This window comes from Dermacentor silvarum, chromosome 7, assembly GCF_013339745.2.
Source record: "Dermacentor silvarum isolate Dsil-2018 chromosome 7, BIME_Dsil_1.4, whole genome shotgun sequence".
In the NCBI taxonomy this organism is placed as follows: domain Eukaryota; kingdom Metazoa; phylum Arthropoda; class Arachnida; order Ixodida; family Ixodidae; genus Dermacentor; species Dermacentor silvarum.
In genome coordinates, this window is record NC_051160.1 from 139,465,933 (window position 1) to 139,492,005 (window position 26,073).

The 26,073-nt window shown below is 45.5% G+C and overlaps 1 protein-coding gene across 17 annotated transcripts in view; it reads right to left on the reverse strand.

The window, feature by feature from the left end:
• Positions 1-26,073, reverse strand: part of LOC119458481 (medium-chain acyl-CoA ligase ACSF2, mitochondrial) — a 574,759-nt gene that overhangs the window by 239,531 nt on the left and 309,155 nt on the right. The window contains exons 14-16 of one of the 17 annotated variants that reach the window (XR_007468047.1): positions 25,445-25,586; positions 22,713-22,823; positions 20,189-20,704 (exon numbers count right to left, since the gene is read on the reverse strand). The exons of 13 other annotated variants lie outside the window; for them this stretch is intronic. Coding sequence is in view for 2 of the 4 variants with exons in the window: in XM_049671251.1 (XP_049527208.1) it covers positions 22,713-22,823; positions 25,445-25,586 (253 nt within the window). In the remaining 2 variants the exon portion in view is untranslated. Of the gene's footprint in view, positions 1-20,188; positions 20,720-22,712; positions 22,824-25,444; positions 25,587-26,073 lie in introns of all 17 variants that reach the window. 3 more of the 17 variants (XR_007468045.1, XM_049671251.1, XM_049671252.1) reach the window with 3 other exon arrangements.

A 26,073-nucleotide genomic window follows, 5' to 3' on the forward strand; every position in this document is an offset into this window, starting at 1 on the left:
TAAAGCCTAAAACACTCCCTCGATGTCGATGGCATCCTTGTTTAAGTACCTTGTACAAAAAGTAGGCTGTTCGATTCCAGCGATGTCCGTCGTTTCGTCAGGAGGTATGGAGAAGCAGCCTGCTTTTACAACTAGGCTTTCTTTGACAATTTCTCCACAAATTTCTATAATTTGGTTTTGTGCATCTGGGCTTAAATACGAGGCATTACTGGGGCAACTTTCCAAATGGTTCTTCAGATATGTATCTCCACAATCAGCTCGCATGCGTAAAGGCGCTCTGACAATACTTGTATTTTCAGCGGGGGCTATGCTTAAATCCATAGGGCCACTGACCCTGTGGCCACGGAGAGCCAGACCTTGTCGCCGGCAAAAAGAATTTCTTCAATAATAGGCCACTTACTTTCTTCTGTTATCTCATATTTTACTTTGTCTGCCCTGGTCCAGCTTATCGACCACATTAGGCACGCTTCCTGAAAATGTTTGGAGAAAATTATCAGCTGCTAGCTCACAGTCACGGTGATATTTACTATTTGCGTGTGTGTGGAAGATTGCGACCGCGTGCTTTCATTTCTGGAACGGCTTGGACACGAGGGCTCCAGTGCGCGCATGTTGGCCCAAGTTTATAAGAGCATTAACCCCATGAAGTTCCAGATTTGAAAATCTTTTAAAGCATGCCTTTGGAAATGTCAGTTTACCTTTCGCGTGAAAAGTTTTATACCCATTAAGTTTCGTAATTGAAATCCATGCGCTCCGTAGATACTGCAGCCTCTGCGAGATGCCGCAACGCGCCCGCTCGCTATCGAAAAGCCCTTGAAAGTTGGTGCTCGGATGGGGCTCCTTACGTTACGTGACTCCAAGTGCAAGGGCGTTGCCACGAAATCCAGCCAGAGTTAGCAATGTTCCTACCGAAATGTCTTTTCGAGCGCGAAAAAGACATTGTATACAGAATACAGAATGATTCGCGGCGTCAGTGGTAGTTTTCGTCGGCGGTGCATGCCGGCACGAAAAAATTGCGGGGGGGGGGGGGGGGGGGCTGAAGCCCCATCAGCGCCCCCCCCCCCCCCCCCCCCGGCTACGTCCCTGCTACCAATGGGCGGCGGTGAAGCCGCGCCGCGCGCGCGGCGGCCACATTGCCATAGGCAAGAAACGGGAGCCGCAGCGCGCCGGCCGCGCTGAGTGCGTCTCCCCACTGTGTATTTTAATGGTTATGCCGAGAACTTAGGGGGAAGTAGTCAATCATTCGAAGTCAAATGGCAGATAACAATGCAGTCAACTTTATTTTGTTTCTTTTGGCGTACTCCTTGCAAGCGTGAACACCGGCGAAGGATCTGTATCACTGGTCTTTAAAGATAATCAGCCTCGTAAGAGCAGACCTCACTTTTTCGGCACTCATTTCCCTGTTTTTTTTCGTCACCTGATGGAGTCTGATGCTTATGTAGAGTTCGGCCACTTCACCATGGTGATGTTTGATGCAGCCTCATCAAATGTCAGTGAAGCAACATCAGCACCTATTGACGTTAGCTTTTCAATATACTGTTTCGTTAGCTCGGCTCTCTCTCTGCTCCTGTTAAGTAATCAATCAAAAAATACCCAAGTGGCAACTTCATTCGCAAGTTCAAGCCAAGGCGCATATACACAGATGCATTCTTAGCTTCAGGCACACTGTCATCACGCGTTCTACGCCCAAAGTCCACATAGCTTCAGGCACACTGTCATCACGCGTTCTACGCCCAAAGTCCACATATCCATCCACTTTGTAGCCCATAAGCTCAACATGTTTCCTGATTGACATGTCATCGACGATCAAAGTATAGTACAAAGTCTCCGTGCGGCAGTGGACAATTTTTTTCAAGAAAGACAGTCACTCAGCTGTGAAGCCAGGATCCCCGTTGATGGAACTGTATCATTCTCGTATAGTGCGCTCTGCTGGTAGTGCTCCGTTAAACTTCTAGCGTACATACATACTCATAAGCTGACGGAGCATAGAAGTGCAGTGTTAACGCAAGTGCACGCAGCTCAGGTGGATACGTGCATTTGTGGTGTATTCCTCCCTATTGAGGAGCTGCTGTACATCAGGGGAAAAGGCTGTAGTGAACACCGCCATGTCCTCCTCAGAGATGAGCTTTTGGTCCATATGCCTTATTATCTCTGGAGCAGTCTCGTCCTCTTTGGTCAATCTCCGCTTTCTCTGCTGCAGAATTTTGATCTTCTTGAGCCTTGTTATCTCCTCTCGAGAAACATGAAGCATTTATTTGTAATGCTGCTTTGTAGGTGATGCAACTGCCGCATCTTCAACAACTTTGTCAACTTCAACACCTTTGTCGGCTGCAGTACTCCGAGGCCTCAGTGGGGGTCGCTTTCTTTTCACCTGGAAACAGAATTGAAGAGTTTAAAACTGGAGTGATTAACACGACGGTGTGTCACTAAGCAAGGTAAAAACGTCAGCTATAAAACTTTGCAAGAAGTTCAATCTCGATAAGCTAAGAAAAAAGACGGAGAACGCTAAGAGGGAACACCTGATGGTCCTGTTCAGTGCGAAAACGCATAAGTTTAACGTTCCCTTAAGGGTGATCGTTTCAGAAAATGATTCTTGGCAGAAGCCAGTTGCTCTGTTTTTACAAGCCAAACTGAGGTGCTTGCCGGTTAATGACCCTTTCCTAATAAGGAACTCTGAGGAAGTAATTGAATTCTTGAAAACTAACCACCCCCCAATGGTCAACGAGCATTTTCACCAAGTCACCAAGCATTTTCACCAAGTCACCAAGCATTTTCCATAGACATAAAGGATCTCTATTACTGCATTCCCCATAAAGACCTTATACTAGCTGTGGAACAGTCCATTGACGATTATGGTACCATACGTTTCCAAAATTATGTATTGATGTCCAGTGGCCGTTTTTAGAGCATTTAAGCCTTTGCCTCGTATCAACTTTCATCAGGTGGGACAATTTTATTTACTTACAGAAAAGGGGAATATGCATAGGGTCCTGCATAGCTCCCATACTCAGCAATTTCTTTTTATCAAGACTAGGCGCTAATCGTTCAAAGAAGCTTACGCAGACCAAAGTGATGAAAGCCTTCCGCTACGTTGATGATTTTTTAATTTCTTATCGAATGCTCATCAGATGAAGTGGAAGATCAGGTCGCCTCAATTCTGCCTACAATTAGGCAATGTCTGGCTCCCCTTGAAATCACTTATGAAATTCTACAAGAAGGTACTATCCGGTTTCTAGACCTTCGTCTTTCTTGCTCAGTAGAGCACACTTGCTGGAGCTATGAACCGCGGTCCAGTAAACCTCTCCTGCCATACAATTCAGCGCATTCCAAACTGATAAAAAGAGGGATAGCCAAACTTTGTTTTAATAATGCCCTGAAAAAATCGTGCCACCACTCTGTCTTCGCTAGTTTTGAAAGGCAAAGCAAGCGCCTGTCAAAAGCAGGCTACCCGATGCCATTGCAAGTGTCCGTGGCAGAATGCTTGCTCAGCGATTCTCGGAAGCACAAACGACAGGAGAACAGTGCAGTGAACGCTGGTTGCAAAACAAGTGTGTTGCCATACATTCACAATGTTTCTCACAATTTAAAAAAGGTTCCACACAGAGCGAACATCCGAGTTCTTTTCTCTGCTCCTGATAAACTGGATAGGCTTTGCAAACTTACTAACCCTAAGAAAGACGCGCTACCAGTGTGTGAAAAAAGACGTGTTAGCAAGTATGTTGATTGCACTCACGCAGTAGTATATAAGTTTCCTTTGTCCTGTAACCGTGTCTACATAGGGCAGACCGGTAGGTGTATTAACGATCGCTTGCGCGAGCATAATTACAATGCTAACACCAAAATTTCATCATGCGGGTTCCTTGCTCTACATTGCAAATCTAGCAGCTGCAAACCACTACTTGACAGATGCATCATCATAGGACGTAGCCACAATCAAGAGCGGTGTGGGATTATTGAGGCTGATGCCATTTTTAAATGTGAGACGATGTGCGTAAGCCTCCATAGCTTTATCAAGCAAGGAACGTGAATTTCTTAGATTGTCAACACAGGTTCAGTGAACTGCACTCGCATGCTTCTTAATTTTGGTTGTTATGTCACGTGCGCTTTGTGCGGGCTATATAATGCGCAATAGGGTCATGAAGTAAAACCAGTAGGAAGTTAGCACTCACCCTGTCGCCTGTTCATTTTACCCTTCATACTCAAACTGAGTTGAGCTAAATTAAGACAAGCTTACGATGCACCAACTTGCCCAATCTGCAGTACTTCTAAAACTACTGGCTTTACTCACGGCATTGCGTAAAGCAACCACAAATATAAGAACAGAAAAGGCACAAATGTAAGACAAAATAGCTGCTCGTATACTGCTCAAACGACGCTACTTAACGCCTCGTAGTTGCGAGCAAACCATTTAATTAAGACAACACAGCAACCGATTACGAAATCTAGGGGGCCAGCTATTTAATTTCAGCGAATAGCAAACGGTGCGTTCTTTTCCTTTTCACGCTTCGCACTGGTGATGTCAATTAGTACAAGAATGTGTAATAACTGGTTTTTCAGGTGGTTTGGAAATGCGTCAAACACAGTCGGACAACTTCCGGGTCGCCGCCGTATCGTCTGCCCGGTCCGGTCGAAACAACCCGGCGTGAAGTGCCTCGAACACATGTGATCGCCATCTTTTTGCTTCCAGCCTTCCCGCCAAAGAGCCCGCTCCCACGTGCTTCGCACATTTGGGCCCTTAGGAAACCTGTTTGAAAAGAAAAAATAACCGTCAGATGCGAAATTGCCGACAGATTACGAGCTGTCAGCAAGTGTGGCAACAGGCAGAGAAGTTTTCATGAAGTTCAAAATTTGCTACTTACAAGTGAAACGTAATCCCAGAGTCCTTTTTCGCTCGATTTGTGCAGCCGCACGCAACACACGATGCAACGATTACTACGTCCGTACCCCACCACACTGACTGCACTGCGGCTGCCGTGGCAGAAGGCGCGCTTTCTGCCTATGCCAACATGGCGGCGCGCGGCTTCAGCTTAGGGGCGTCTCCTCCACTCCAGCAAGTTTTATTTAAACCTCCTTGGTTCTGACATGGGTACTAAGTGAAGGAAGCACTAAAGGATAATGGTAGAAGTCATAGTAATGAGATGACTCAGCAAAAATGACAACAACTCAGCAAAACGAGATTAACACTCAAAAGCCACTGAAATGGATTCCGAGGTAAATGATAGGTCATGACAATAACATGTCAGGTAGGTCATAACACAGCCCCCTACGGCTTGGTGCTCTCGTGGTCTTTCCGTAAGCTTGGTCGGCTCCCCGCACTCCGCTTCGCATAACATCGAGTCCCACAGGGCGTGGGATCTGCCGGCTTTTGTTTTTCTCTCATGAACACTTTGGACCTCCTGGCCCCGGCCGTGCGTTACTCGTTCCGTCGGCGTATTTTGCGAACGAGGAGACGTCCCTTTTGTCAAGAACGCCGACGTCCGCGCGAGCGCCTTCGCGCCTGATTAACTGAGTTCTCCCTCGGGGTGTCATCGGTTGCCTATTAATTAAAGGGAAGCTGAAGATGTTTTCGAATTTGAAGATTTACAGGGGTACGGAAGGCTGGCACATTATAATTAAACTCCTGCAGTTAGCTTCTCGATTCTGCGCGTAGCAGCACCGCAATCGCGGTTTACATTTTCGTTGAAGCTCTGCCCCCTTCGCGCGGCGAGCGTAGCGGCGAAAGACCGGGCGGCAACCCTCCAATTGCTAGTAGGTACAGCGTTTGACCGCTGGCGCCACGCTGCGCCGCTCGCGCGTACCGCGTTTCTAGGTGGTTTCTTTCGCCGAGGGCGCTCGAACGCAATCATATGGTTCGCATGATTGCAACCCTTGGAAGCGTGGCTGTATGGCTGAGCGCGAATGCGAGCACCTCTATCGTACAACCCGTGTCTTGCACTCAGAAGAATCAACGCGCCAGGCGTTACTTGATGAGCGTCAGCATGCAAATTCAAAACACATCTCAGATATATATTCTAATGGCGTGCTTGTGACAAAAACGGAAGAGATCATCAAAGAATTTCAAAGATATTATGCAACGCTGTTCAGCTCAGCTCATACGCCAAATCCTGATGTTCTGACACATTTCGTCTCCCTAGTTGACCCTCTCTCAGAGGATGATGGTTCTGTTATTAGTGCACCATTTACCCAACAAGAAATAGAACTTGCCATTGATCAGTTATCGCTTTCCAAAACACCAGGTCCTGATGGAATCTCTGGGGAACTTTATAAAGCCTTTAAATTTATATTAAGCTCTGTTTTACTTAATATATTTACAGCTAGTTTTCATGAACATTGCCTACCACAATCTTTAACTAAAAGTCATATTATCTTAATCCCTAAAAGTAGTGAGAAAGAAAAATTGCGGTTTGTAGAATGCTATAGACCCATTACACTGACAAATGTAGACTACAAAATTTATGCAAAAATCTTATCTAATCGACTCCAGTATGCAATGGCATTACTTATTGGACCTCACCAGACTTGCGGATTAAAAGGCCGTTCCATACAAACAAATTTGCATCTAGTCCGAACAGCTCTTCAGTACTGCTCGTCCCACTGTGATCATTTTGCATTGCTTCAGATTGATTTAGCAAAAGCATTTGACCGAGTGAACCACACGTTCCTTTTCAAACTTTTAGAACACGCCAATGTTGGATCCGTTGTTTACAACGGTGTTCGCATCTGCTACACTAACTGTTCTACCAATATAATTGTTAATGGAAATCTGTCCGAGCCGGTGTCTATTCTTTCTTCTGTAAAACAGGGTTGTCCGTTATCACCACTTATATTTGCCCTTTATTTAGAGCCATTGTGTATAAGCATTCTAAAATGCAGTGACATTCATGGCTTTAACATTTTGGGCAATGAACTCAAAGTATTGGCTTACGCAGATGATCTTGCCTTTTTCTGCTCAGACAAACAGAGCATTGACAAGGCGCTATCATTGACTGAAAAATTTGGTATGGCTTCTAGTGCCCAGATAAATTGGTCAAAAAGCTCAGGTCTTTGGTTTGGCTTATGGGGATGTATGCCGACCCAATATGCTGGTATAGAATGGACAACCGTGCCACCTAAATACCTTGGTGTACCTTTTGATGCACATAAGCTTAGTGCACATTACTGGCGGGAACGTGTACCGGCACTTCAACGCCATGCGGATACCTTTACGCCACACCGCCTTTCTATATTTGGTAGGGCGGCAGCTTGTAACTTGTTCCTGGCTACAAAAATATTTTATGTACTGCAAATACTTCATTGTGCCCGGACTTATATTCAACGATTTCATAGAATATTTGCTACTTTTGTGTGGTCCTCCACCTTTGAGCCTATGAGACGAGATATCTTTAGACCCGTATGTGCTGGCGGACTTGGCCTAGTGCATCTATATGTGCGACAGATTGTTTGGCGTTTCTTCTTTTTTCGAGATACTTCACACCCGATACTACGATCATTCATGCAAATTAACTTATTCAATGCATTACCCAATCTGGTAGTTTCGTCCAAATATTCTCAAAGACCTTGTTTGTGGGGTTTTATGTATGAAGTATATTTCGCTGTGCAGTTCCTCATGGTTCGATTTTCTACTGAGTATCTCTACACAGTGTCCAGAAAACAACTATACAAATATTTGATATCAATGATTTTCCCACCTCCACTTTACCGTTCTACATTCTCCAGTTTGCCAGGGAAAGACGTACTTAAACGAGTCCGCAAGATGCCTTTATCCCCATGTACAAAAACGTTTTTGTTTAATTTACACAGTGAAACATTACCTGTCAAAACTTGGTTGCACAAAAAAGGAATTTTTGTATTCCCTGTGAACTGTCGCCTTTGCGATGTACCTGAGACTATAGAGCATTGCTTCATAAGTTGTAAAGACGCAATATTGTTTTGGGATGTGCTCCAAAGAACTCTCAAGAAAGACTTCATTTTGAATCACCATACCATCCGATACTTGATTGCACCCCACGGAGAAGACGTGCCTTTTGATATGTTTTTCTTAATTGGACTACACAGCTTATGGAAGACGCGTATGTTAGACAGAAACGCTGAACCTGTTGTTTCGGCGAAATTTCACTACGCTCAAATGATTGGTCACTTGAAGGACATGTATGACTTGACAGAGTTTCAACCGGACTGGTACCATCTCTTGTTACGTTGCTTGTCGTTGCCACCTTTTTAGAATCAAAGTTACTTGCCACGTGTTTAAGAACAAAGCTACTTGTAGTTTTGTTCGTGCAGGGTGTGCTTAACGAGATTTTAGGCCATTTCTAGGCCATGAGTTTGAGATGTGTTGGCTGGTGCTTGCACGTTTTCCGCAGATAGTATTTCTCCCGCATATATATGATGCAATAAATACCATGTAAGAAAAAAAAAGTGGCTGTATGGCTGTGTGGCTACGGTGCTCGCTTTGGGATCATGCGTTCGCTGGTTCAAATCCCGCCCGGGCTAGAATATTTTTTTTGTTATCACGCTTTTCTTTTTTTCCTCTCTGTTTGCCAGCGCGGTCGCTTGAACCCCGGTGCCACGGCGGCAGCCGTGGTGCCGGGCACCGACGCGAAGCGGCGGTCGTTGGGGTGTTGCGGAGCGCAGCGTTGCAACACCCCAAATAAAAAAATACTGCTCCAGTCAGGTAGACTGCTCCCTCCCTGATAGTGAGATTATATTTGGATCATCAAAACAGTGATGCGTTTATAATACCACCGATCCCAACAGCAGGCTAGTCATCACGAGCCCAGCGTTTTCTCCGTCAACGCCTCCTCCGTTCCAACGGCGGCGGCTACAAACATGGTACGCGTGAGCGGCGCAGCGTGGCACCAGCGGTCAAACGCTGTACCTACTAGCAATTGGAAATACGCGACCGGGCGCGAGGATGACGTCAATACAGGAGTCACGTGAGCGCTCTCTTCGAATCACGCTTCTCGCCGATACCTAAGATGACTTCACGGTCGTCTTTGCCATCAGAGCCCTAGGAATGACCTGCGGCGTCTCCCGCAGACGCTGCAGCTTGTTTTTGCTGTATTAAAGCAACTAGTGGTGACTTCTGGCTGTTAAACTATGATTTTTCTATTGCTGGGGTGAAAAAACTATAATAATTCGTTGAAAGTTCCCTTTTTTTTGAAAAGTGATTCAGCTGCCCTTTGAGGCAGGGATATGGTCCGACGTAGCGTAAGCGCGCGCGCGCGCCCGCACACGCTATACGTCACGTTGGCAAGAACAGTGTCTATAGACGGTTTTACTGTTTACAAACAAACCTCGCTTGCCGCTGATTGGTTGCCCCATCGGAACTTCTGGCAGGAGAGCTTGAAGCACTTCCGGCTACGGCTATGTTGTTTGAATGCATGCGCGATGTGAGGCCGGCGTGTCGATGTTTGCACTGCTTGGTGAAATCTGTGATGAGCTGATACTACATCGTGAATATTGTCGAGATGACGAGCCACTACTTTAACGCGCTTAGCACCGAGGCAAAAGATCGGTATCGCCAAAAGCTGATGTTTAGAGGCGGAGAGCTGCTCGATCCGCTGGACGATGATGTCGTGCGATTTTCGTTTTCGTCAGGCTCCAAACACCTTCCCTCAGTTACAACACCGGAGCAACAAGAGGAGCATATTAGTGAGGACATGCAATGAACGCAGACTTGTCTTCAAGGCACGTAACAGGACTGCCGAAAACTAGAAAAACTTTAATGGCACTTTCTTCTTCTTTCTGGGGTTTTACGTGCCAAAACCAGTTATGATTATGAGGCTCGCCGTAGTGCAGGTTTCCGGTTTAATTTTGACCACCTGGGGTTCTTTAACGTGCCCTACAACACAAGCACACGGGCGTTTTTGCATTTCGCAATGGCACTTTTATTGCTGCAAGATGGAGGATGAAGTGGTAAGCTGTGCATGTGTACATGCACATGTTTTCTGCGTCAAATGCCTTGTTTCTGCTTTTCAATATGCATTCACAAATAACTGTACATTCTCAAAAGTCATTTAGTGCAAGAAGCCTAGGTCGACTGAAATTGGACTAACCTAAATGCTCACGAATTTACCACAGTTCTAACAAAATGAAACCTGTAGTGTTGGGCACGAGATTGCAATCCATAATTGGCCTCCGTTAATTCGTAAATGCTTTTAGAATGTGGCCGAAACTTTCTACATGCATGCACGGAAATCGCTAGCTTTTCTGCGATTCTGCTCTGCGATTCTGCTCTGCGATTCTGCTCTGCGATACCGATACGAATGCTCACATGCCGCCGCGGTGGCTCAGTGGTTACGGTGCCCGGTTGCTGACCCGAAAGACGCCGTTTGGGCCCCGGCCGTCGCATTTCGATCGAGGCGAAATGCTAGAGGTTCGCGTACTGTGGGATGTCAGTGCACGTTAAGGAACCAGAGGTGGTCGAAATTATCCAGAGCCCTCCACTGCGGCGTCCGTCATAGCCCGAGTCGCTTTGGGACGTTAAACATGATAAACCAATGCGCACATGTAACTTAGAATAGTAAAGCCGCAGAAGTGCACGTGTGCCCGCGATACGAAAAACATTAAATTAAAACAGCGGCAGCATGGCACCCGCTAAACAATAATTTAAACTCATGTCCATGGAATGGCGTTCCCCGGCGAGGCAAGAAACTGGACAAGCGGGCAAGCTCGGGGTGACAGTCGAGCTGCTCTCGCGTGAGTTACACGACATACGGCCAGAACAATCGCGCAGTAGCACTTTTATTATTCAGCATTATAGCAGTCCGGCTACTCCACGTAGTAACGTACTTTGGATTAAGTGAGCAGAGCAAATCTGGGAGCTCTTGGAGGCTGCCACTTGTCCCGGCGCACCGCTGCTATCCAGGCGTTTATCCTATCAACCTCAACAGGGAAACTAAACGTTCGCACTTTCGAAAGGAGGTTGGTTCCTGAACGAAGGCTGCACATTGGCACGACAAATACGTACCCAGCCTTGACCGTTCCACAGGTGATATGCACGATGCGGAATGCATCTTCAAGCCAACATCAACAGCCAGCAAAACACCGCTGAGGAGTGAACTTGGTAATGAAAACAGTCGATGCTCCAGAGAGCTATTCGCCGTCACGCAACACACTCAATGCCACAAGTCGCACTTACGTCGATATACCCGAAACATAAAACCGAATATGCACAGGACGAGCGCGCGAGCGAACAAATACCAGCAAAAACGAGCAAAAGGAACCGCTACCGGAAGTTTCCCTAAGAGCGCTGGATGCCGGCGCAGAGCGTTGCCAGAGCGCGGTGGGTGCTGGATGAAACCGTCTATAGTTTGACGCACTGGCCCAGCCAACGTAACCGGACGCCGACAACGCGCTGCGACGTGCCCGACGTCGAGGTGGCTCTTTCTCCATCTGCGCTAATCTGCGCATTGGTCGCGCTGATTGCGCCGATCCACAATGCACTACGTTGTGGCTCGAACGCGAACAAAGGCGCGATCGCCGCTTCGCCGTCGATCGCAGACAGCCATTCAAAGCGGCGCGCTGGTTGGGGATCGTTCTGCGCATGCTCCGAAGATAGCAGCGGACGGAGCGCGCGTGGGCCGGTATTTTGTAGCGATAGTTACGCTTTATTCTAGGCTTACCATCCACCGCTCACGGCCGGCTTATCCCGTTGATAACGTGAGTGGACCTTCGCTCTGACCACTGACCAAGCGCGAAAAGGCATTAGCATCGGAAAGGCATCGCTACAAAATACCGGCCTTGACCTTGTGCGCTACCGATGGCGGCGCTGGGAACGGCGCTGCCGTGACGTCAGAGGAGGGACTTGCCGTTGTCGTCGGGTTCCCAAAGCTTTGACAGCGGCAAGGGGGATAAATGCCGAGTCAACATCTTCGTAAAGCGAAACATTGCAACATAGTCCATGATGTCTCCCCAAGCGAGGCAGAGGCTGTTCTCGTTGAGATTATCACAGAAAAGATAAATAGAGATAGCATATTCCTGCTGAATGTGTACAGCCAAACCCAGGTAGGATAAAATTATATTCATCACTTTATTCCGCAAAGCACTCAAAGCCGCAGATGGGAGACCGCTCATCATTATGGGAGACTTCAACGCGGCTCACGAGGAATGGAGATATACCTACAGAGACCCCAAAGGTACACGAATTTGGGAGGATCTACAAACGCTAGGGCTTACTCTAAATACTGACCCATGCGTCCCTACGCGCACAGGCAACAGTATAACCAGGGACACTGCACCCGACCTCACGATAACCCATATGGCGGGAACTGTAACGTGGAGAAGCACAGGAGAAAATCTAGGCAGCGACCACTTTATTATTTCGCTCACGCTAGGAAAAGGCGTCAAGACTCGCCTCGTCAAACAGCCGAAATTAACGGAGTGGGATAAATTCAGAGAAATAACAAAGGAGGCCTCAGTGCCGGACGATATCTACAATATCGACGAGTGGACACACCTCCTTAAAACGCACATAGGGCAAGCGACTACAACTATAGAGGATGAGGACGCACCCCCAGCGCTAAACATCAAACTGCTGAACATGTGGAGCAGAAAGAGTAACCTGGATAAAAGACTCAAGGCACAAAGATGGAACAGGAATATCAGGCGCGAATTAGCCAAACTCAATAAAGAAATCAAAACATATGCGATTAAGCTCAACGAACAGAATTGGTACAGCAAGTGCGATGAGATGCAAGCCAATATGACTCTCTCCAAAACCTGGAGCCTTCTCAGTCATCTCATCGACCCTAGTAAATCAAAAATGCAGGCTAGTACAAACAAACCAGGTGAAAGCGAGGCATGGCTTCGTTGGCACAGATGACTATCTCATTAGCGAGCTCCAAGAGACATATCTTGCAAAAACAGAGAGCGAGGTGTTTAAGGACTACGAGAGACCTCCCAACCCAGATCTGGATGCCCCCATCACCGCGACAGAGGTTGGAGCAGAGATTATTAACCTCAGAAAGAGATCGGCCCCGGGTCCGGACGGGATAACAAACATAGCTTTCAGGAATCTAGACGATGAGTCTATCATCGCACTAACCAAATAAATGAACCAACCAAAAACGACCTTCATTGATTTTCTTGAAAAAAATAGGGCTAGATGGCTATTGGGTGAATAAGGTTTCACCAAAGTATTTTCGTCGAAAAAAGTTTTTGATCACGTGAGCGCTATTTGAAGTTTCCGCAAAGAAGCAATAGTTGGTTGGAGGTAATTTTTTTTATTCAAGTCTAAAACTAGGTGTAATAACTGAATGCATTTTAGAATTTATCACGTTTATTTGGCTCAGTAAAGAGCAAGAAATCTTGCGTTTTCAGAATTTTTTTTCGCATAAACTGCACAAATTTTTCAACTACAATATTTTTTCTTTCTTTCCGCATGTTGCTATAGTGTATGCTAAAGATAACTTGAAATTCTTAAGGCATATATTTTTTTAGAAAAACACCTCTAAAGTTGGCAAAAAGTAGATTTTTTTGCGAGATTCATGCCACGTTTAAACCTTAAGGCCCTCCAGGTAAAATTATGTCAGATAGATCAATATGGGCACCGGCCTCTGATCTTGTGATTTAGGAATTTTTATTCGAGTAAATTTTGTTTGAAGCGAGAAAAAATATTTGCAGTCGACAACCAATATCACCAGTAGGCATTGCGTACGTGCCGCCGCTGCGCGTCGCCGTCTGCCGCCCAGCAGATAGCGGCTAGTATATGGGGTGATCATTTTTAAGATATATGGAATTTAAAAAAGATCGCCTGTAGCAGATATAATTCTAGTCCTTGAGCAGGATTGTTCAGAGGCGGGCAATACTTGCACGAGAAATCGAAACACATATTGAACTAATTAACAAAGAACTGCTCATTAATTAAACAATTTCTTCATGGGGCATATTGCAATTTACAAATTGCAGCCGCCGAGTTTCAAAGACGCATCCACTTGAAATAATTTCCAGGATGACGCCAATTTTGAGATATTATTTTGAGATATATAGATAAAGGGTGAGACGAAATAGGTGGGCGGTTACTTTTGTGCTTCAATGCCTAGATGAGCATTTTGTTAAATAAATCACAGTTTCGCCTGAAAGTCGAAGCATCGATTGCCATAACAAATTAGTGGACATATATAGGACGTAAGGATAGTAGTTTTATCGGTCGTATGAACTTGTAAACATAGCCATACCAAGTAAATTTACAAGCATGGTGGCACGCATGCACAAGCAGACATGAACACATTTCACTCGATGACCGCTAAAAACTCGCTGTCAAAACACTGGGTTGAGGAAGCGTGGCAGCAGCAGCGAGCGAATTGACCTTCGTGCAGGCACTCCCATCAACGCGAACTAGTCTGCAAAAACGCAGTGCAGAGCGGACTCTGTCCCTGACACAGATCACTTTCAAGATACAAGCCGCCCGCAATAGAACGCACCCCCCCCCCCCCCTACTCGACGAGTGGGGAGGGCAGGAGCCTTGTACTCCGGGTGGCCCGAAGGTCAATTCGCTCGCTGCTGCCGCCGCGCTGCCTCACCGCAACGTTTTGACAGCAAGTTTTCGCGGTCATAGAGTGAGATGTGTTCATGTTTGCTTGTGCACGCATGACACCATGCTTGTTAATTTACTTAGTATGCCTATGTTTACAAGTTTATACGGCCGATAAAACGACTATCATTACGTCCTGTCATCATCGTCATCACCAGCCTATATTTATGTCCACTGCAGGACGATGAGTCTCCCTGCGATCTCCAATTTCCGCTGTCTTGCGCAAGCTGATTCCAACTTACGCCTGCAAGTTTCCTAACTTCCTATAGCTGTCCAATAATTTGCTATTGCAATCGATGGTTCCATATTCGGGCGAAACTGCGATTTATTTAACAAAATGCTCACATATACATTGAAGCACAAAAGTAACCGCTCACCTATTTCATCCCATACTTTAGGAAATATCTCAACATTGGTGTCATCGTGGAAATTAATTTCAAGTGGATGCGTTTTTCAAACTCCGCGGCTACAATTTGTAAATTGCAATATGCGTCGTAAAGTAATTAATTAGCAAGTTATTTAGCACTTGTTGGTAATTAGTTCAATATGTGTTTCGATTTCTCGTGCAAGTATTGCCCGCTTCTGAACAATCCCGCTCAAGGACTAGAATTATATCTGCTACAGGCGATTTTTTTAAAATTCCATAAATCTTAAACATGATCACCCCATATACTAGCCGCTGTCTGCTGGGCGGCAGACGGCGACGCGCAGCGGACAACGAGCAGACGACGAGACAAGCGGCGGCACGTACGTAATGCCTACTGGTGGTATTGGTTGTTGACTTCAAAAAAACTTTTCTCGCTCCAAACAATATTTACTCGAATAAAAATTTCTAAATCACGAGCTAAGAGGTCGGTGCTCATATTGAGCGATCTGACATATTTTTATCTGGAGGGCCTTAACGCTTAAATGTGGCATGAATCTCGCAAAAAATCCACTTTTTGCCAACTTTGGAGGTGTTGTTCTAAAAAAATATATGCCTTCAAAATTTCAAAGTATTTTTAGCATGCACTATTGCAAGATGCGGAAAGGAAGAAAGAATATTGTAGTTGAAAATTTGCGCAGTTTATGCAAAAAAACATTCTGAAAACGCAAGATTTCTTAATTTTTTACTGAGCCAAATAAACGTGATAAATTCTAAAATACATTCAGTTATCCCATTATATGAAAGAAGGATGGCCTTAGAATGCTCTAAAATAAACTTTGTTGTTACACCTAGTTTAAGACTTCAATAAGAAAAATTTACCTCCAACCAACTATTGCTTCTTTGCGAAAACTTCAAAGAGCGCTCTTGTGATCAAACATTTTTTTTCGATCAAAATACTTTGGTGATACCTTATTCACACAATAACCATTTAGCCCAATTTTTTCAATAAAATCCACGATGGTCGGTTTTTGGGCTGTAACGTTTTGCGTGGAATGACCCTTAATCGCCCATACTGAGCGGCGCAAGTTGGCGATAGGGTAACCGAAGAGCGGAAGATACCCAGTGCATGCACGGTGCAGCTCGCTAAAAGGCGTTCATTGAAAAGCAGCACATACCCTGTGCAGTTGTGGTGCAGACTGCTAATGCTGTCGTTGAGGAGCCCTTGTGACGTGCATTCGATTTCGCGGAGCATTGGAGAAATTTAAGGAAACTTTTTCGTCATTGTAGAGCGGCACATTCCCTGCGGCACATAGCTAGTTACCCATGTTGGCGTCAAAGAAGTTCATTCAGGACCAGCGCAAACTTAGTGTCACGTACCCAGTATTCCAAATCGGCATCGACGAGTTTCTTCCAACAGCGGTACCTACCCAGTAACGCATCTGCAGTGACTCATGTCGCTGTGAAAGAGGCTCGTTGAAGAACGGCACAAATGTACACATCGTCAACAACTCAGTGACCCAAGTTGGTCCGACAGTTGGTTTCGAACCCTCTTACCTCACCACACTAGCCCGATGCGCTACCCATTGGGCCATAAATTACCCAGTGACCCAGGTAGACGCAAAAACGGTTAGTAAAAACGCACAAACGTACATAGATACATTGATAAATACACAGTCTCCCGAAAGTGATTTACCTAACTTAAGAATGCTAACGCGCTAAGTAATGTACTCACCCTATCATGGTGACTGCTACTCTTTTTTCGCGTTGTAGTAAAAACTGCAATTATGATGAAAAAAAAAAGCTGTCAGCCCTTCCGCTAGTGTGGAGATTGAAGACCAGCGAAGCTGTACTATGGTGGGAATTATGTATTTCCAATTATGACTATTGAGATGTGATGACGTAGTTGGTTATTTGAACTATTAAAAAATGACAAATATATATGATCCGGTGGTCTTCATTTATGTAGTGACCACAGGGACTATGGCCTTATGGTCGCGATGGTACACCGTCATAGGGTGTACGGCAAAGGTTGGCACGTTCTTCATAAGCACGTCACCAACGCCGCGCGCGTTCGGAGCGAACGCGGGAAAAACGCCGCCGCCGACAAGAACAGTTCTGCGCTTTGCTGGTGCTGCTACATCTCCAAGTTTATACAGCTCCTAAGAAATTTGAGAATGACAGCCCATAAACAAATGTCACGAAAAAAACACCGGCAGCGCATGCTTTTTATGTTAAATCTTCTCAGACTGAAATATTAAAAGTGCTACAGTTTCGCCCCAAAGGTGAATCATCAATTGCGATAGCAAATTAGTAGCGAGCTATACGGAGTAAGGATAGTAGCTCTATCGGCTGTATAAACTTGGACACATTCGCTTGTAAACTGAATTAACAAGGATGGTGTCAGCGCGCACACGCAAACATGCATGGATCACACTCGATGACTGCACACAACCGTTGTCAAAACGCTGGCGTGAGCAAGCGCGCCAGCAGTAGCGAGCGAAAGTTCATGCGGTCTATCACTTCAACGGAAATTGAGCGGCGAAAGCACAGCGCTTAAAGGTAGGAGCCGTGTTGCCGATCGCTTTTAAGATACAGTGCGCGCGACCGCGTGTCGCCGCGCAAAGTGCAATTACGCAATCAATTGTTCGCAGAGCAAAAGCCGCACTCCCTCCCTCCCGCGCTGCCTTCCCGCTTTCCTCATTTCGCGTGGCTGATTGAGTCGCCAGTTCCCCTTGCGCCCGGTCACGGCTTTACAATTGCTAGTAGGTACAGCGGTGGCGTGGCACTGCGGGTCAGGTGACTCCCGCTTAACACGTGTTGTCATGGCAATCGTGGAGCTCCTAGGTGCCTAGGGGCATAATCGCTTAGGGACTTTTGTGGCACTGGTCTGCGCGGCGGCTGCTAGTTAGTGAGCGTGGCTCTCTTATCTCCGGGACCGGGCGCAGCGACCTTCAGGAGTGCAGCTCCTACGTGCGTAGGGAGCGAATTTTTTAGGGCGCGTTGAATGTCTGGCGGTGTCAGGCCCACGCAGGCCGCGCTTTATTATTGTAGCGTTTGTTCTAGTAGCGGAAATCCTTGCAGTAGTGGTGGTGTGGCATGACGGCTTCTCATCTCGGTGAACTGTGGTGGTGTAAACAAGCGGATACTGCTCGCGTTTGTACCCCGGTGCCGCGGCGGAAGCCGCGGTGCCGGGCTCCGATGCGAAGCAGCGGTCATTGGGTTGTTGCGGAGGGCAGCGTAGCAACACCCCAAATAAAGAAATACTGCTCCAGTCAGGTAGACAGCTCCATCCCTTGACAGTGAGATTATATTTCGATCATCAAAACAGTGATGCATTTATTTAGGAATACTATCGTTTCTCTCTGACAGGCCCGAGGACAAGTGGGTGCCCTCTCCTGCGAGAGAGAAACAATGGTATTCCTAAATAAACGCATCACTGTTTTGATGATCCAAATATAATCTCACTATCAGGGAAGGAGCAGTCTACCTGACTGGAGCAGTATTTTTTTATTTGGGGTGTTGCTACGCTGCGCTCCGCAACACCCGAACGACCGCCGCTTCGCAGACGAGAGCCATGCTCAGCGGAGACCAGTGCCTGGAAAGTCTCTAAGCGATTACGTCCCTAGGCACTTAGGAGCTCCACGATTGCCATGACAACACGTGTTAAGCAGAACTCACGTTACCCGCAGTGCCACGCCCCCGCTGTACCTACTAGCAATTGTAAAGTCGCCGCCCAGTCGCACGATACGCATTTGGTGCCGCAGCTAAACGTCGCCTCCTCTCCCTTCCTCCCGTCCCTCCCGACTGCCTTTCGCGCGACGGAAGAAGTCGCGTTTGCTCTCCGCTGTGCATTCGCTCCCCGTGAAAACGCGCGCCCCTCGCATGCTTTCACTCGCACATTCAGCATGCGGCCAATGAGAGTGTTATTGCGATAGAATGATATGGACACTCCAAAGCGGATTTCTGCCGTCGGCGTCGTCGTCAGGTTCCGTATGACGTCAACGGCGATTAAATCGTCGCTGCGCGCCGGATGCTGTATGTGCGAGAGAAAGCGCGTGAGGAACGCGCACTTTCACGGGGAGCGAACACACGGCGGAGAGCAAACGCGCGTTCTGCGCCGTGCTCCCTGAAGGGCTGAATAATTAAGCGTCTCTTTCCTCCTTTACAATCACCATATATAGAGAGGAAACGCGGCTTCTTCCGTCGCGCGAAAGCCCGTGGGGGGACGGGAGGGCGGGAGGGGAGGCGACGCTTAGCTGCGGCACCAAATGCGTATTTATATAAAGACTTTGCGAGGCGAGAAGGTGGGTAAGATGTCCAACGCTGCTCGACGAGTGTCCCATTCTGATATCGTCGAAAACCTCCGAGCCGCCCCCAGAGGCACCGGCAAGAGTCACCAACGGCGCGCGCGTTCGCTGCGAACGCTTGCAAAACTACGACGGCGTCGACAACAGTTCTGCGCGTTGTTGGTGCCGCTGCATGTGCAAGTTTATACAGCTGATAAAACTACTTGTCCTTACTCCGAATAGCTCTCTAGTAATTTGCTATCGCAATTGATGCTTCGCCTTTCGGGTGAAACTGCGACATTTTTTTTTCTACACGCGGACACGACCATCGAAGAGTGAGCCCTTAACAGCTTCGCTGTAAAAATATTGTGCAAAAATACAACCTCTGTGGGTCAATAGTCTACATCATACTGTCTCGTTTGGTTGCATGCAGTTTAGTCGCACCAAACTGAGTTTCTACAGACATGCGTATGCATTGTTACAAACAGACGCGCACACGAGGTCGCACTGTCGATGATTCGCCCTTCGAGCGAAACTAATTATTGAAAGAGTGTGCACATACTATATGAACTTGGATTTATGAAGGTGCCACGAAGCGGCTACTGCTTATTAGAATACAAGTTTCACTTTTGGGCTATCACCGATTTGTCTGATAGAGGGATCAGCCAATTTTTTCTGGGCTCCTTTATTCACGCAGCATTGAGTACACAGATTTGGTACGACAAGTTTTATCAGGTGTAGCGTAGCTCCTGAGTGACATCAGGTTGGTCGATGTAGTAGTAGCCTGAAACTCAAGTTCGTGCCGCACTCCGCGATTTTAATGCTTTGACATTAGGTACGTCGAAGTGGAAAAAAGTTCATATGAAGTGTCGGAACCCGGTCACGTGATAGAGGTGGAGAGGGGATGGGAGAGCTTATAAGATATTTTATTTATTTATTTATTATATATATATATATATTTATTTATTTATTTATTTATTTATTTATTTATGTGCAGAGTGCGACGGTGGTCTGCTCGCTACCACCGTCAGTTGTCGACTGACCATCTAGGGATGTGGTGAACGCGGTTTAAATCATGGATCTGGGACCTCAATCAGGTGTGCCGTAATGCTAACGCATTTCTCTCGCGTTTACCGCGAAATTGCCACTGACTTTGTTTTCGCTAGTGATTCTGCTTTGACTTTTTGGCTTACTGTTGAAGACATTCCTGAGCAGTGCATTCCCTTTAGCCAAAAAATGCTCACTAACTCATGATGGTACTCAGCGTGACCTGTAACAATCTTTTCAAGATACCATCAAGGTGCTCAAGGGTCAAATGAGTCTGCCACTATCGCTCAGTCGCAGCCGTTTCGGTACAAATGTCATATGACTCACATTCATTTACAAAAACACATGATGCAGTAGGAGTGTTCATTTTGTGAGTCCTAGGATTTGTGCGGCCAAGGGACGCATCTTGGCCTTTTGCGCCTTCCCGACGGCCGTCCTCGGAACCTTGGGGTCGTAGATGAAGTAACGTGGAATCTTGAAGCGAGTGAGCTGCGAAGCGCAAAAATAGCACCGAAATAGACAAATTAGCGCATATAACGAGAAGAGTCTAAAACTAATACATTAAAATGAACGACTAAGAGAAAAAGAGAAAGCAAGCGAACGGAATAAGCTGTGTTTGCAATGACCACGCAAGGACATATAATTCAACCTTGCGGGATAAAGAACTCGGTGTTTTAGCATTGTATATTGAAGAATAATTAGCCAGAAAGCAAAGCAGCCTACCACACCTGACCTGTAATTTAAAGCCTTTTGCGGTCATACTTTCTTTCTTTCTCTAGGTTTATTAAAGGCACATTCGGTGCGGTCATATGGGACAAGAAAGCGAAAATTTTGAACACGACAGACATTACGAAAATAGCAGAACATATAATAATAATACATTGAATTTGGAAGTGCAGGAGCGCTATAACGTAAAATGATTCCAAACTGTTTTGACTCCAAACTCATGACGTCAAATTTACGTAACCACCGACGCAAGCATCGGGCGGTGACTCGCAGCGTTGTCTGAGCAACCCAATCAAACGCTCTCCCCGTTTTTAGGAGGTCACCTTTGTTCGTTTTCAAAACCAATAACATTGTCTACACTCAGCAGTTTTTCTTGTCTAATTGGCTGACAAGAGGCGAGGAGCACGCTCTGGTGGAGAGGGTGTCGATGGGGCCGAGCCATGCACAGTGAAAATAGATAAGCGCATGAAGAGGGTGGTGCCGGCTTCTCCGATTTGTCCGCTTCGCCTTTCTTAGCTTGCGGTGGCTGGTCAAAAATCGCGGCGGCGTGCAACGGAAGGATAAGAATGCAGCTAAAACGGATCCTCAGCAAGGAAGAGTTGGCAGAGCGTTGTCTTATGCATGGCGAAAGGGCTCGATAACGTTTTACTGCCACGCAAAAATGTGTATCATGCGCAAATAAATACATGCTCACCGGCAGGTGCGAGAAGCGAGGAACTGAGCGATCGGTGGGCAGCCACCTTCTATTCTTTTCGGAAAGGGGCAGTCTGTGGCTATTCAGAAAAATTTTCAGTTTTGTTCGGCATATTATTGCATTTTTTTCGCGTACACGTCACTATGACGTGGTGAGCTTTCGCGGTTTTGTTCGGTCGCGTGACAGACAGGCGAAGTGGGTGTAGCCAGAAAACATTGGACCAATAGCAGAGGGCTAATGGTGAAAAGGCGTCAAATCAGGAATAATTGTTTTTTTTCTTTTGTGCAGTGTAATGATGCATAATCATTGTGTACACGTTATATCAGATGGGGATGCCGCTATCATGGTTTTCGTGACGTCGCGTAACATACAGGCGAGGTTGGGAGTGGCCCGAAAATGTTTTGACCTATCGTGGAGGGTGATTGCAGAAATTGGAATCAAAACAGTTTGGAATCAATTTACGTTATAGCGCCCCAGGTCAGATGTATAGACTAATACTCCTGAACAAGCACTTTGGAAGCAAAACGTCTTGTTTTACCTTAAACGCAATCTGAACAACAATACGACAAGCTTGAGAAGAATAATACAGAATCACATGAGCTGATGTACATATTACAACTACGTACGGCAGTAGCAACACTATAGTATTATGAAAAATTGCAAACTCAGCCAGTAGGAATTAGCACGTATAACAATAACATTCGGTGCACACGCTCTCATTATAAGCAAAATGACAACCACAAAGACATAATTATGTATATAAAAATGTACAATATACGGCATGCCCGAAATTGACTCCAGATCGTACGCCTATTGAGACCGAATTCTAAAATTACAGCATATTTGAAGGGTTATTTCTACACAAGAAAAAATAAACTTACCTAACGCTGATTGATGACATGAGAATATTGCATAATTATTTCTTGTCCATTCAACGCGAAGCAATTATTTGATAGAATGAAGCATATCTCAAGTTCCAATTTGTTCCTTTTGTTGGGCTACAGCATGAAGTACACCTAAGTGTGAGCATAATGTTTCAATTTTTTTAGCAAAGTTATTTACCTTTCCTTCGGAGTGCTGTCTCAATTCTTCATCTGTGACGTTGGCTTTCTCTTTGAGTACTATCCACGCACAGAGTTCCTCCCCCATCCGGTCGTCTGGTACACCGATCACCTGTTACCCCAATGAGGTTGATCTCACAAAACTGCCCTGTTTTAATCTGCTATTTGCCTTTGTCACCACCAATTGTTGTTAAGGCAGTTTGGAAAAAGACTACATCCTCTACGGTTGTTTATAGATATATCGTTCTTACGACTTACTGCCTGCATAACAAAGAGGTTATTTGGTATCTCCTTAGGAAGCTTCCTACAGTACAGAAAACCAAGAGTATCCAGAAAACTGACGCTTTCGGCTACCAAGGTATATGATCTTGGTATATTGAAAACAAAGTTTTGTCCACGTCTCAGATCTTTGTCTTTCTCTCGCCTTACTAGTGGTGTTATGGGACAACCCCACGGAATATCGGGATAATACACAGTGAATACACAAATAAAACTGCGGTTCTTATCGAAAAAGAAATTAACGAATTGGAATATGTCGTTCCTGTATATGATGAATTATCGATGTAAATGTGCCTTGTGATACCGAATTGATCGAAAATGCACGTAAATACCATAAATAAATAAAACGGCAAGATTCGCACATATTGTAGCAGCCTTAGCAACACACTGCATCATTATTTAAAACAACCTGCTTCCTTGCAGCGGCGCTGCATTCTAATTGTAATCAGCTTCATATCAACATTTCTAGAAACACATAGAACCTACTAAGCTGGAGACGGCAGCTTTGCTCGACTGGTAATCAAGTACTTTAGATAAGATCGCCTTTTCAAGTAGGAACATTAATTAATTAAATTGAACGCTTGATACTTCGAATTTGTTATGGTGCAATTGATCCTCGCGGCATCAAGTTTAGCGAAAATGTATCGAACTAAAACGTCTTGTCTCACCACTCAAAAGCGTGTTGGCGGGAAAACCAAGGGAATGGTCAACTGAGAGTAAATGGTAACATATAAACGTTTACTTATATACGAAGCAGTGTTGACCCAAACTGATTCAGTAGTGTTCTGGCACGCCCGACTCTCTCCCATTCCTAGATGCTCGCCTTCATAGCACGACTCTGACATCCTTCGACTTTCGAATTGCTCCCGCGACGTACGCGATGGTTGGAGCCGGTGTCTAGTTACGCAACGATCAAGAGATGGCGCAAGCGCGCCTACGCTCGCCCCTCAAGACGGAATGGATAAAGTTGGTGCAAGTTTTTCTTCGCCTGTTTAGTTGAATAAGGTAGGGGGATGTGAAACAAACGCCCTTGAATGTTTGCTATATAAATCACGCGAGTGAGAGATTTATTGTGATAATATTTGAAAGAGTGGCAACTCTTGTGTGATCGGCTTCGCAACAAACAATAGATTGTTCAGGGAACAAATGATAATAACTTGAGGTTATAAAAGACACAAATATCCAATAATGCACATTTCGTAAACGTGCCTAAAACTACCGGCAATATAGAAAAGAACACAGCACACAAATCAATCTTTAGGAAATACAGAATGATTCGACATAACAATAACACAAAAGGCCATACAAGGTGCTAATACACAGAAACAAAGTCATGTCCAGTAAAAAAAGGTTATTAAAGCTTTCAGAGCTTAACGCTGTGATGAGCTTAATCATGATACTGAAAAGACAGATATCAAGGGTAACCACCGTTTCCTTGAAAGCACATCTTTTCCGTTCAAACTCAGGACAGATTAATAGAACGTGCTGTAAGTTCTCCCATGAATGGCCGAACATGCAACAATGCATAGCTGAACGACGTGTTTGATACCAGCTGCCTGCATACGCCACTTCTATCCTGATACCATGAATTAGAAAGTCTGTGCCACGACCAGCACAACCAGAGATCACAAATTGTAGATAGGGGTAAACTCTGTACTGAAGACTCTTGATTACATTGGCGTTAAATCGATAAACTTGTGCTCTAGATTTGCATAGTTCTGTTCCAATGTTAGCATCAGCCCTCGTGATTTGAGTTGATGTGAGAGGAGTGGAATGATGTGCTTCTCTAGTTATTTTGTCGGTTCCACGTTTTATTCTATACCGACATTTCCACGAATCTATTACACCATCGTTGGATAGCCTGATGACACAGCCGTAGCAGAAATTTGATCTAATCATTGTTTTTGGATCACTGCTGGCAAAAGCGGCGCAAGCATTGAAGAGCCGCAAGCATTGAGGCGCAGCATTTCCATAGGGAAGAGAAAGAGAGGTTCCCAGCTGCAGATCACGCATCATACATGACGTGTTTTTGCGGCGTGAATACGCTGTGTCGCTCCATTGCTTTATAGCTAATCGCAAAAACGTCCACTTCCATGTCAAATAGGTTCTGCAGGAATGTTCTCAATATACAGATGTATTTTGATCAGTGAATATTTGAATGTTGCCGCAATTGATACCGCTAAAGACTGTTTTGTAAGGTTTATATAGCAAACGAACACTTGAAAATTATCTTTTTATTCGCGTTTTCGAATAGAATCATTATATCAAGATCAATGGTCCGTCATGTCGACCTGACAGCTAACATGTTTCTGGCGAAAAAAAAGATATATTTTTGCTCAAGGTTCTGCTGCTATCAACTCTGAAGCAAATGATATTTTCGATTAAATCACCATTTTCTGCAATGCCTTCAAGCCCGAAGATTGTGTAAATAAGTTAATAAGGAAATAAATATACCAGACTCTCATGGACGGCGGGATGGGTGTTGATCACTTCTTCTACCTCGGCCGGAAATACATTTTCTCCACCTCGGATTACGATGTCCTTGATGCGGCTCACGATAGTCACGTATCCATCTTCATCCATTACACCGACGTCACTGTGCACAAATATGAGATAATGGCGATGCATTGCAATGATTGGAAGTTATCTTTTCGAGAAGGCAGGCTAGCAGATTTAGCGACTCAATAATTACATCAGGAGCCTTACATTTTCTCAATTCGTATTATAAGTATATATTTTTTCACTGTCTGAAGCTTTGCTGGATAGATCTGGCGGTACGCGTATTTCTAAGCTTCCTGAAGCGTATCTCAATAACGACAAAATTTGAGCCATTGTGGTCCGCCTTGAGCGCTTCTCAGTGCCTGTTATGATTGGGCGCTCGTACATTAAAAATGCACATTCAGGCGCTCTGCAAGAGCTATTTTATGTGCCTGCCTCTGGGCGCTCACACATCAAGTCAACTGAGTTCCTCCTCACCTCATAAAATACGTTTCTCTTTCAACAAGATTAGGAAGAGTGATGGGACGAAGGGACGCTAATATGCCAGTTTATTTGTTTCAGTGCTCTAAAGGCCCGTGTATGTA